A 13,681-nucleotide genomic window follows, 5' to 3' on the forward strand; every position below is an offset into this window, starting at 1 on the left:
GTCCAGGACTGAAGTTTTGCGGTGGAACGAGGGTGTAATAGCACTAACAGGGAGTAAATTCATACATGTGAGTTGTGGTTTTTTAGAACAGGAGTGAGTTTGCAGTTTCAAACAAATTCAGCCCAAGTCAACAATGTCTGTTCAGCTGTCATATTTCTGTTTATATTTCTAATACTTAAATATATTATGCAGTTCATTTTTAAACAGTAGAGAAAAGTAAGGGAGGGTGGAAGAATCTATCCTAGAGATTAAGCATCACGATCTGCTGATACTCTGGAAGGCCAGCAAGCTGTCCTCCTAACACAAGGTGTAGGCGAAACGTTTCCAAAAGGCAAAAGTTCATCAGTTAATTCTATGTAAACAGTAAAGACAAGAAGTACAAAAAGAAACATAAATAAAAGATTTTGCTTTTATTTAAAATAAAATGCATTTATACAGTCTTGAAACCATGGGTTATTGGACAATACTGGTAATCCAGCCCTCCCGGCGCCCTTCTGGGTTGTGTGAGCTAGGGGTTTTCTGACTAGCACCAGTGCGCACGGTCACAGCGCAGCGGACGAGAACGTGGCCAGTCCAGGCATCAGAGTTAAGGACACTGTGGCAAATCACGACTATAACGAAGTCATTCTTAACTTAGCAGGTATGAAAACTGCACATTAGTTATATTTTTAAAAGCATTTAATAAATGCAAAGATGCTACATCTAAGCCATTTGCTAGTTGTGAGTAGTTTTTTAAAAAAACTGTACAATTTTATAAAATTTGTGTTTGTACATTAGTTCCACAAACTGCGTACTTCATAGACCTTTACTTCATACTGTAACGCGCAAGTTGCGTGTTTTAGGCAGACAGTGAATATGCTGGTGAATACTAAAAGTGGTGTGATACAATAGGGCGTAAAAATAAAAACACAAGACAATATACATACATGCTTATTCAAGGACAAAAACCAAGCCTAACGGACTGACAGCATTTTCCTTCAAGGTCACACAATGACATTATTAACTATCAGGCATCTTTCGTAGGCCTGATTTATTTGGGGGTGGGGGTGGGGGGTGGAGAATCAACGGCTACCAGAAGTAGGTATTTTTAAAACACGAGATCAAATTAAACATACATTAAAACACATGCATTAAACATGATAAAGAGACTTCATATAGTTTAAGCCCTGGATAGCTTTAAAATAGATGGCTTGAGTTTCTTGGTTTGGCTAGCTTAAATTAAATCAGTGTTTTGTTCCTGACTTGCCCACTACTTTAGTTTTCAGTTCACGGCCCTAAGGAATGTGCGCCATATTCAAGTCCGTATACTGTATCCCGACAGCAGATTAACAGTCGGGCTTGTTAGTGCGCTTAGTAGCTGGTCTGGTAAGGCAAAAAAGTTTTCATGATAAATGATAAGTTTCAAGCTTACTTTATTAAGCAGCATATGACAAACAACAGCTTTCAGAGTTAAATATTGTTATGGCCATGGAGTTTCATTACACAGTGTCTCTGTTCACACCCAACCACTGGTAAGTTTGTAGAACATCTCTTCATCTAAGCTCTCATTCTGGTCTTTTGCACGTGTTGAGAGAAATATGTAGCCACCGATGAATTCATGAACCACTTTACAATCTACTTCAGTACAGATGAAGGACAACCGTACTTCATCTGCAAACTCCACCGTGACCTGGAACAAAGACCCAGAACCGTCAGTCCCAGGAAGCTCCGTCTGGTTGGGTACAAGTGAAGCTAGTGTGCTATTTATTGTCTGCCCTCTCCCAGAGTACTTGTTGATCCTCAAATTTGTTTAAATCCTCAAGTTTACTAGCCCCTCCACCACTCTGTTTTAGTTTTCATGTTCTGAAGAGACTGAATGCAAGGGGTTTAGGTCATTATGTTCCCAGTGGTCTCTGGTGATTCAATTAATGAGAAGGTCTCTTTTCGAGGCCTGGGAGAAAACCTACTTCCTGCATTTAATTTAGTATTTGCTCTAGATGTTTAACATTTAGGTACCATGTTTGAATACAGTAGCCGTCCCCACCCATGGGGAATGTATTTCTAGACCCCCAGTGGATGCCTGAAACCATGGATAGTACTGAACCCTATATATACCATGCTTTTTCCCCCTTACATACAGATCTATGATAAAGTTCAATTAGTCTATGAGACTAACAATAATTATATATATTATAATTATAATATACTCTAATCCAAGTTATGTGAATAGGATCTCTCTCAACATATCTTATTGTACTGTACTCACCCTTGTGGTAACGGGAAATGATAAAATGCCCACGTGATGGGATGAAGGGGAAGGACACAGCAGGCACTATGTGCAGCGTTACTACCACGGACCTTCTAACAAACAGTATGTCAGGAGGAGGATGGGTCATCTGCTTCTGGACCGTGGTTAACCACAGATAAGGAGGGATACTACTGTATTTCAGAAATACGAAGATTCTATGCAGTAATAGGAACTGATACAACAAACCTAATGACCCTAAAACACATGGCTTACCAGTAACAGACTGTTTATTTTAGATATTTATTGTACTCCAAGGCTAGGGGCGGCGAGATCTATAGTAGGAGCCGTGCCAGGTTTCAGTCCTGAGCATCTGCGTGTGAATCCTGATTCTGTTACTGAGTGTGTGGTCATGGCAATCGTGGCCTCCAGGCCTCTAAATTTGCAAGTCCTCATTTGTAAAGTAGGGACAATCCAACCACTCCACAAGGCTGTGGCGAGATCAGACATAGGGTACAAACGTAAAAACATCTAGCATCACGACTGGCACAGAGTAGGTCTTCAATAAACAGTGGCTGCTACCGTGACTGACAGGGATGTGCTGTTACAGGAGAACCACCTTCTAAGCAGATCATTATGTTCTTAGAATTCTAATTACTGGGCTAGTTAGGAAATAGGCAAGTTTGAGTGGGAAATGAATAACCAACCATGTTTTATACTTCAAGAGGTGATGGTACAAATAATCTACAGAATTTATGGGCCTTTTTATTCTTAATTTACTAATTCTCAGCAGGCGGCCTCTCCACGCACTCAAGTAACACTGTTCAAGCTTACCATTTTTATTTCCCAGTTTACGTTCCACTGTTTCATGTTACTGAAACGCCATGTTTTAATTGCGTCTCCTGTGCTGGCATCCATCCTAATCAGTCTGTTGTATGCAATTCCAATAAGTTCTTCTTTTTTTCCTCCCTGGAACCTATAGTATTACAAACAAAAAAAATGTTTAAAAACATGTTGGTAGGGGTAGGAGGACGTGTTACTCTGGTTTTCTTTTAAGATGTGCTCTTCAAAAAAAAAAAAAAAAAAAAAAAAGTATTTTCACATAAGTAAAAATAGAAATCATTTTGAATTTGTAAAAATTACGAGTACAGAAAATACGTTTCAATATTCTTTACATTTTACTGTAAAATTGCTTAATGGATCTCAGTAGGTACTTTAAATCTTTCTTTAATCGAAGTAGATTACGTAAAAAGGCACAGGTGTTTAGGAGAACCACTGACCTTGCAATAAAGTGTGTGATGCCGAATTCTGGTAACGACTGCCAAGCTTGAATAAATCTCATCTTGGCTTCAATGAGACTCATCTGAGCTACATTCTGATGGGCCTCCAAGATTCTCGCTGTTATCTAAACATGATTAAACATGACCTTTACCATCAGACAATATTCTTTCGTGGGAGGATCGAGACAAAAAGTAAAAAATTGAATTATGTGCCCCACCCCACAGTCACATATTGTAGGAGTTGGAATTAGGAAATTTCTGCAGCTACATCTGGGAATTTTAGGAAAATAACGACTCTTCAAAATAAACCTTGATCTATTTCCTCTTAATTTCAGTTTCCATATATCCAGAAACAGAAAGTCCTATTAGGAGCACGTAACTGCCACCCTCGAGCGGTATTCCAAGTACACACATGACGCTGCTGTAAAAGGGCGTGTTCTAATCCTATACGTGACGTGAATTTTAAATCTGGCACCAAGACAGTATCAGAGTAAGTACCTGGAATATAAATTTCAAGCAAGAATATTTATTAGTACCTTTAAAGTACTTGAAACCACCATAATAATTTAAAAATCTTTCTAAAGGAATCATTAGAAAAGTTAACTTTTAATTTAAATTATACTCCCTTTGGGATGCCTACTCCCACAAAGAGTGGAAGGAAATTAATCTGTAAGGGGATTGTGGCTAGGGCTTTAAATATTTTATGTATTTTTTTTCTTTTTTTGGTAAATATGGAGAACTTACCAAATCTCTTATATAGCCTGGCTGTAGATGGCAATGCGAAGAAAGAAAAAGGAAGCAGAAAGAAAAAAAAAGGCAATCAGAAAAAATGGCAATGAAGCGAAGAAAAAGTTGCGGTAACCTGCAAACCAAAATTTCAGCCAAAAACCATGCAAAAAAAATTACTTTAGGTGGAAACCAAGCAAAGTAAATGCAAGCATGAAAATGAAAACAAGGAAGCAGCGATTACTTTCCATTTAGAATACTGAGAAACACTTCCACGTTATTTTAGATTGTTAAGTGTTACTAAAATTATGGGTAGAAATTTGTAGGGAAAAATAAAGAGCAAATACCCTTTTCCCACTCATTTACCAGTTCTTACTGGTTAGAGTAGAACTAATGATTTTAGTAGCAAAATCAAAATTAATATTCAAAAACCTTTAATGTTTTGAGATGGAGTCCGGTAATATGACCCATGCACCACTTTTCAGAAATAAGTTGAAGGTATAAAATAAATGCAGTGACCATACTGTTTCTTTATTTACAAGAGAAAAGCAAACCCCTCAATTACCATCTGTTTTTTGCATCCTTTATCCTGGAAGGGAAAATGAAGAGATGCTGTACACTGCACTAGGACTGGTGGCTGTAAGCACTATAGTCCATGTCACTTTGTACTCACATGGATAAAACACAGAACAACTCCTTTCTTTAAATGTCAAAGTCCAGTTTGGAAGTCCTAGTCACATTAAGATATATATATAGTAAGTTTAAGTAATAGCTAGTTTTGGGGATTTAAAGTAGATTAAATGTAACAAAATCTATACTGATGCGCCCTGACATGGCCCGCACCTCTTCCTACTGGACTCCGGAACGCCACTGTATCAGATAATCCCACTATAGCCAGGGACTAGCACAGCACCTGACACGGAACAGCAACCATGCTCCTGCCTGTCAGCACTTCCCAGGTGTCAGGGCGATGCATGCTCTCTACTTTCTGGGAACAACTTATAAACCTAGTCAGGGAAGGGAGGGTTAAAAAGAATATGCCATTTGATAAGATGCCAACATGGAAGACAAGGCTGGAAGAATCCTTAACCACAGACCACACACATACTGTCATCCTGACAGTCAAGACAGTCAAATATTCACTGTTTTTGTCCTCCAGAGAATTTTCACTTGACAATCTGAGAAATCAGGGATAGAAGACTATCCTTTTTTAAAGGAAAAACTATCACTTGAAAGGCTTCTGAGAAAACAACTCAGTACCTCCGACAGCTAAACCAACATCTGGCGATCTTCAGAGTTACATTTTAAGATTGTTCCTGATACTTGATAGAGAAATTGTTCCTTGCCTTTGAAGGCAAATGAATCCACTTTCAGAAACAAGTTTTTTTTAGAAGTAATTTTTAAATGAAATAACTAAGAGTAAAAGAAAATGAAATTAGTACTTGATTCACTTTCCCTTTTTAACTTACAATCTACATTCCACAAAGCTCCCCAGGGCAGCATTTCCTCCATTCCTTCCTACTCCCACATCATAGGACTGTGGGATAAACAATTTCCATGTAGCTTACACAACCTCTGAAACTTAAAGACAAATACTTGGTGATGAAAACTTCTTGAACATTTATTTCTAGCTAAGGGATTTCAGACCCATATGATAAACATTATAGTCAAAGTTAAGAATTAATAAGCATCCTGGGTATTTCACTGGGCCCTTTCAGTAATGTTTTAAAATTATACTTTAACAGAGATAAAAATGAAACTAGATAGAAATGAAATATTTGTTTGAAAGGTCTTCTTCACCCCCACCTCAGACTGAAGCCTTTGCCTTTTATGGCAGGATGTTTGGTGTAGCGAATACTGGGGGCTATCCCAAGTGAAATTCCCCTGCAAAGAACCTTTTATGTTGTACCGAAGAACCATTTTCCTAAATAGCAATCCTTTTATGGAATTAATTGCCAGGAAAAGAATTCTAAACAGAGTGAACAAAAGCAGTGAATTTCAATGAAATTTACCAAACTCTGTCACATCACGCAAATCTTGGTTTAGGTTTTTTACTGTTAAGAAAAAACAATGTTGAACTACAGACTATTTCCACCCATACAAAGTTTATTTCCAAGGCTGGAAAAGCCAATTTCCACAGCAAGAAGAGTTATAGATTTTGTTGGGAAATACTGGCTGTGCTTTATACCACACTTAATTATATAAGGAATAAAACCCGAAGCATCACACCATATTCAATTCCCGGAAGGACACCCCATTCACAGGGTGATTTCCTTATGTTGCTGCGAGTAAATATGCTCCCAACTATTTTACCTCATTATCTGTCCCATTAAAATGAGAAACATTTTTTTAAATGACCAATTTAAATGGACAAAAGCTATCTGCAGCCTATTTTATACTCTGACCACTGGATATGAAATTAAGACTAAAAGTTTTGTTTTAGAGGGGAAACTAAATTTAAAGTATGTACAAAATCATAAAACCAGAAGAAAATAGATGAAGTGAATGAATCAAATACCTGCTTGTTCTTGTACTTTTTCAGATAGCGAGGGGACACCAAACATTCAGGATTTATATCCGTTGTGATCTGCTCTGGTATTAACTGAGGGTCTGGGTTTAAATGCTGCATCTTCAGAAAGGAAAGAATATTTTGAACTTCTAAGTTATACGAACTGTCTGCCATGGTCTTGCCTTTGGAGGCTAATCTGCAGGCTGCCATCCAGTGTGCGTACTGCTTTTCCTGGTGAAAAGAAATACCGAAACATGAAATATTGCCGCACGTGATGGGTCCTTTGAGTATAAAATGTAAGGATAACTGGTCTACTCACTAAGGAATCAAAGAAACACTGAGGTTTATGTTTTTAATTGTAAACCTTACATTGTCACAACGGAGCCAGATTTCATTCATGCCTTCTGCAACTGGAATCAGGAGTTTGATGTTAAATTTTTGCCCTGAAATGTTTACATCTGGGGTAACTTCACATCCTAGAATAGAGAAAGTATTAAAATGGTCAAATTTACTTTTAAGAAATCCCAAGCTAATATAGCCGCCCTCATTTTATGGTATCTTAACATGTTGAACCTTGCTGTTTAGGAACCTATTAACTGGGAAGAAAATTTTCTGCCCAATAACTTTGTTTGAGGGGGAGCAAAGAGTCACATCTAATACAGTTTGTGGCCTTCAGAAAAACTGACTGAAAAGAGAAGGAAAGGGTCCTATTAAAAAGGATACTACCCAAAAACACCATCCCACAAGTTTAATATCATGGGTTTTCTTTTTAAGATTTATTTATTTGAGAGAGAGAGAGAGAGAGAGAGAGGGAAAGAGCCTGACCCCACAACCCTGAGATCATGACCCAAGCTGAACTGAGCCACCAGGTGCCCCGATACTATGTTGTTTTAATATCATTTAGTTTCTTGAGCCTTAAATTATTTGGGGTTTATAAGTTTCTAACTGTATAGGGATATTAAAGCATCTTTCTAGAATTCCATTCTTTTTTTTTTTTTTAAAGATTTTATTTATTTATTCGACAGAGATAGAGACAGCCAGCGAGAGAGGGAACACAAGCAGGGGGAGTGGGAGAGGAAGAAGCAGGCTCCCAGCGGAGGAGCCTGATGTGGGGCTCGATCCCATAACGCCGGAATCACGCCCTGAGCCGAAGGCAGACGCTTAACCGCTGTGCCACCCAGGCGCCCCTATAATTCCATTCTAACTTAATGGTAAGAATAGGTGACTTTTTTTTTTCTTTCCCTTAAGTAATCTCTCCACCCGAAGTGGGGCTTGAACTCATGACCCCGTAAGACTCGCATGCTCTATGGCCAGGTGCCCCAAGAATAAATGACTTTTATGATGCCTTTAAAAAAAAGGAAAAGGCATCGTGTGTGTGGATTCCTAGTTTGAGCTGGAGTTCTATATGGGCCCTCCTATTCCTCCACGGGAGGAAGACGCCAAATGGCACAGGGGGAGGGAGAGGGGAAACACAGGCTCTCCTGATCCAACTGGATGCTCCCAGGCACATGCCTCTTTCCAAAATCCTGGAGTGCTGGAACGCCTGAATATTCACTTACGATACTTAAAGTCATAGGGGGAGCATCTACACAAAAATGGTTTCTTTAAAACTGTCATTTCTTCATAGATAAGGCTCGGTTCGGAAGTTAACTTCACCGCAGTGTTTCAGGAGCACATCTACAGAAGGTAATCTCCATTTACACACTGGGGACGCCAGCATGGACATCACTGGTATTCAGAACTTCACTCTACTGACAGGTTTTCAGCAACACATACATTTATGGGCCACAAAAATCCATGTAATCAACTCAGTTAAGCATCAGCTGGTAGCATTACCGTAGAGAACACAGAGGACTGAACATGGACTCAGTCAGGCAGCGGGGCAATGGTTGTCATCAGCAAGCAGTACCCGGTGCGATACAGCGGAGTGGGGCTCTGCCGTCGGATTTAGGTGCCACACCATCTCTGTCACTTCTTAATTACCGCCAATTTATTTAACATCTCTCCCCAAATTTCCCGACCTTAAACTCTACCTCACTGGAATGCTAGAAGGACAAACAAGGCAATGTACAGTACGTCAAGGTCTTTAAAGGGTATTCCAATTGTCACCCTTAATATGTCTTAAGACCATCAAGTAGGCTTGTAAGCTGTTAGCAGGGCCTGTGGTCGCCTTGGTCTTTGTACTGGAGCAACTTCTCTCTGCACAGAGAGTGTAAGGAACAAGATAATAACCCTCTATATACCCGCCACACAGAAAGAACAAATGTTCAAACTGAAGGATTACAAGAAACAGAATACTTTAGATAAATGGGAGGTCCTCTTCTCTCCAAAAACAGCAACTATCATGAATTTGGTGGACTTTCTCCCCCCTTTGCTTTCTTTTAAAAATATTAGCTACAGCATTTAACTCTTTCTGTGCAAGTATTACAAACTATCAGGAAGTCGTGTGGCAATGCATTTAATCTGCAAAGTTAAAACAAAGAAATGTTTGAAGATACGCGATATTTTACGGACTTCATTAATCATTCAAGTGGATTTAAAGCGTACAATCCCATAGTAATTAGGCCTCTTTTAAAAATAAAATACTGGGACGCCTGGCTGACTCAACTGGAGGAAAGTGTGACTCTTAATCTCAGGGTCATGAGTTTGAGCTCCATGCTGGGTGTGAAGATTGTTTAAATAAACTTAAAAAAAAAAAAGGTAAAGTAAAATACTAAAAACCTAAAAAGCTCGGAGAGGCAAAGTGAACGGTAACTCAGTGCTGGAGCAGCTGCAGGGGCACTTCTGCAGCCCCGCCTCGGGCCCACACACCCTGTGCCACCGCGGCTGCCCACTTCAATGGCAACAGGCCGCACTCCACTGCAACCCAGTTATGTTCAATGCAAACAGCCCGTTCTAATCACAATCTTCCATCCTCTCTGCACACCATCTGAGGGGCCCGAGGCTGCAACCCTTCAACTTTCTCCCATCAGCAACATGCTTCACGTCTTCCTTTTCCTGAGTTCAGCCTGCACACCGTTCGCCAGGTATCAACCACCAATTCCCTAGACTGTCCTTCCACTGCACACATTTACCAAAACCTTACCCAGGGCTCAATCCAACCACCTATCTTTGACTTGCCTACATTAGGCTGATGAGCACTCAGAGGAGGAGAGGGAAGGAAAAAACAAAAATCACAAAACCAAGCGGACAGGTTTCACTAGAAATTCATAGGTTCCCAACTTCAACCTGGCCGTCAACACCTGCAGTCGTTCTGTTTTCATTCTCAACAGTGTTTATTTTAAATCTTCTCAGGCCCCTGATGCCACTCACTCTCAGCGGACGACTTCATCTCTTTTTTCGAAGAAAGCCATCAGAAGTGAGTCGCAGAGCTTTCTGCCACCACAGCTGATAAGCTAGCTGTCCTCAACTTCCACAGAGTGAAGAGGCATCCCTCCTCTTAAGGCTCTCCTATCCGAGGGGGCTGAGTTTTCTGCCATCCCAGAAGCCTTGCTCCATTAAAGAGATCTTCCTCTCCTGGATACTAGATTTCTTTCTTCCTTCCTATTTCTAGTGTGATGTTTCCATCAGCACTTAAATCACAAAATGCCTTTCTCCTCCACCTTCTCTCTCTCTCTGCTGTTACCGCCCTCTTTCCTCCTTCCTTGTCGCAGATAAAGTTCACTGAATCTGGTCTTCTTCAAGGCCACTAATCACCTCCAATGGGGCTAAATGCTTTGGAGGCTTAACAATCTTTACTTTTCTGCAGCATTTGAGGCTACTGACTAGTGTCCTTTTTGAAACAACTTTACCTTAGCTCCCACCATACGTCATTTCCGTGGTCGTCATAAGCATTTGTTGTTTCCCTTGCAAGCTCCTCCCCTCTAATCTGCCCTGTACCTCAAACATGGGTGTTCTGCAGGGTTCTTTCTATTCTTGGCCTTTTCATACTACAGATAACCGTTCTAAGGCTGCATTTACCATTAATCCTAAAACTGCTACCAGCAGTATCTGCAGTGTGGATTTCCCATGATCCAATGGCCTACAGGGTATCTTCAATAGATATCCCACAGGTACCTCAACTTTAACCCAAAATTAAACTCATCTTTCTCCTCAAACTCAGCTCTTCTACATTCTCAACCCTATTCACCCAACTGCACAAGCCAGAAGTAAGTCCCTCCCCGTTAGCCTCTCCCAAGTCCATCACCCAGGCTGCTGACTAGGCTTCGTCAGGGTCCTCTGAATTGGTACCCTCTTCCCCGCCCATACTGATCACCTTAATCTGGATCACAGTCGCTGCTCTAAATTACTCCTCTACACCGCAGCCAATATAAATAGGATGGAGCCTGTCATTTTCATGTTAATAATCTTTCAGTGGCACTTCATTGCTGTCAGTTTAAAAAACAATCTCCTTAACATTTTTATCCTCTTAACTCCTGCCAATTTCTTTGCTATTATCACTCATCTTAGTAGCCATCAGATTCAACAGCCACTACGGAAGTATTCATCCTCCCCCTTGAACTCTACATTCCAGCAGCACAAACCCCCCGTGGTTGCTGATGCTTTTCTCCACACCAGTCTCTGCCTGGATGGCTTTTACCAACTCACCTTCCTTCCATGGACCTCGAGACAGACCCTGGATTGAACTCTGGCATTATTTCCCCCATGAAGTCTACCCTAATTCTCTCCATCCTCACTGAACAATGATATAGCAATAGCAAGCACCCTTACCCCTTTGCTCTTCCTCAGACATGTTACTTTTTAAAGTACTATTGTCCAAATTGTAACTCTTGATCTCCCCAACATGCTCTAAACACCTTGCGGGGCGAAGGGCAGGACTGTCATCTGTTCTTACTCAAGTCTCTAGCACTAGCACAGTTTACCGCACAGGAATTCACTCAGTATTCGCTGAACCGAATTCTTTACAACTTTGCATTTTAGATGTCCAAAGGCCTTGGAGAGCATCGAGTCCAACACACTCACTTCTTAGAGGAAGTTATTGAGGTCCAAAGAAGCTATTTTTCTAAAATCACAGGGCATTTTTAATAGCAGAGCAGAATCTTTGCCATTTGATTTTTAGACTGGTGGTAGCTTCGTTAGTGCGACGTGCTAGAAAAGCGCTCTTTTGGGAGGACCTGGAAGAGGTGGCACGTCATAAGCCATTCTCCATACCAGGACTTGACTTCTCAGTCAAAAAGGAAGAAAGTTAAGGATGGAATAGGCACAAAGAAGATAGGGGCCAGAAGACAGATCTAGTCTATAGATCAAGAGTGGATAAGCCGGTCCTGGGCAAGTTAGAAGAGAAGGAAGAACAAAGCTGCAATAGATTCTAAGAGTAACAAATAATTAAGAGAGACCCAAAAGTTAAACCCATGGGTCTTATGAGAGAAAGGCAGTGAGCCTAATTAAAACCTTTAGGAAAATTACAGAATTCTAACACATGGGCATATCAATCTTCTACCCAGGACAGGCAGGGATTTCCCATTTTTTAAAACAATTCAGAGGACTACCGAGCAGAACACAGATTTGGACATTTTGTTGAAATATACTAAAAATATCCTAATGTACTATGGAAAGCACCTCTATTTTAAGCAATAAATGAAATTATTTGGGGAATCACTTTTGTGAATGAGTCAGGTACCCCCCCCTTCTTGAGTACTTTTGTTCAAATATGGATATTTTTAGTTAGAAAGACATATAATCATATCTTTATGACTGATTAGAAAGGCATATATCGTTGCTTTACATATAATCATAAATGTACATGCAAAATGAAACCCAAAGGAGAATGGGCTGGGCCGATAGGAATTAACTCCCTGAACATCCCCCTCACACTGGCTGCCAAAAGAAGTGCAACCTTCACTACCACCAAGAGGCTGGGAAACCCGGAGGCCGCCCCTGCAGCTCCACAGCCCAAAAGCACCTCGCTCCTTTCTCAATTCTGTCTCTCCAGCCCCTTAATAACTTATTCGGAAATTCAAGTCTCAACAGGAACGCTTCTGGCTGGAATCAAAATCTCACTGGAAATGAGTCCAGAAATGTATTTGAGCTTCCTGACCTTTGCTGCAAAGAGTGCGTAACGGCGAGGTGCCAACCTACCGCGCCCTCCACCAAGCACGCTGGCGCCGAGCGTGTGGGAGTGCAGCCCTCACCACAGCGAGCCAGATGCTCTCAGTGAGCATGCCCACGAGCGAAGGGCTCACCAACGACCTGTAAGACCCTGTGGAAACACCGTGGCAGGAAGCAGCAAGATGTCCTCTAGCTGCAGAAGAACCAGACCAACCTGGACAGGAAATTCTCCTTGTACCTGAACCACTGTATCAATCAGATAAAGGAGGTGGAAGGAGCAGTGTGAAGAACCAAAGAAGTCTCCCAAATGGTAAATGAAATGGCGGGGGGGAGGGGGGAGACCAAAGCCAGTAGCTCTGAGCCCCCAGGCATGCTCAGCCCAGGCCACAGGAGGCAAGCTTGCTGCAAGGGAGTGGAAATGTGTCCAATAACATGTGCCTCAAATACCAGCCCCCAGTGACAGCTCTAGATTTGAACAGACAAGAGGAAACCAATGAGATTGAGGTTGTCAGCTAGGAGGAACCTCAGAGAGGTACCCTGGGGATACCCCAGAGGCCAGACCAAGAGCTCAGTTTTGAACAAAAATGTACCAGGAAGAGTTACTGAGGAGGAGGAAGAACTTAGCCAAACCCCACAGGTAACTGCTACCCCACTGCTGAGCCAAAAAAGAGGCTGGGGAACCTGAGAGGGACCAGCTTGTCATCAGTGAAAGAAAGAGTAGGATGCTGATGAGGAAGGGAGAAGCCAGCAAAAACAGGACAGGACTACAGCACGGATGAGAATGAAGAAAACCTGAATGTCCCCATGCTGAAGGTGAGAAAAGAGGTACCATAAATTTACCAGACAAGAAGAAAAGTGGTATCACTTCAAATGAGGAGTGCACAAAGAGATTAC

The 13,681-nt window shown here is 41.2% G+C and overlaps 1 protein-coding gene across 2 annotated transcripts in view; it reads right to left on the reverse strand.

Moving 5' to 3' along the window:
* Positions 1 to 395: 395 nt before the first annotated feature.
* The window catches only part of FERMT2 (FERM domain containing kindlin 2), an 88,299-nt gene continuing 75,013 nt past the window's right edge, over positions 396 to 13,681 (reverse strand). Inside the window, exons 11-15 of one of the 2 annotated variants that reach the window (XM_040641844.1) lie at positions 7,109 to 7,215; positions 6,749 to 6,970; positions 3,505 to 3,629; positions 3,059 to 3,200; positions 396 to 1,669 (exon numbers count right to left, since the gene is read on the reverse strand). In XM_040641844.1, coding sequence (XP_040497778.1) covers positions 1,496 to 1,669; positions 3,059 to 3,200; positions 3,505 to 3,629; positions 6,749 to 6,970; positions 7,109 to 7,215 — 770 coding nt within the window. In that variant the 3' untranslated portion in view covers positions 396 to 1,495. The other variant, XM_040641845.1, reaches the window with a different exon arrangement.

Source organism: Ursus maritimus, unplaced genomic scaffold, assembly GCF_017311325.1.
Source record: "Ursus maritimus isolate PB19 unplaced genomic scaffold, ASM1731132v1 scaffold_25, whole genome shotgun sequence".
Taxonomy (NCBI): Eukaryota; Metazoa; Chordata; class Mammalia; order Carnivora; family Ursidae; genus Ursus; species Ursus maritimus.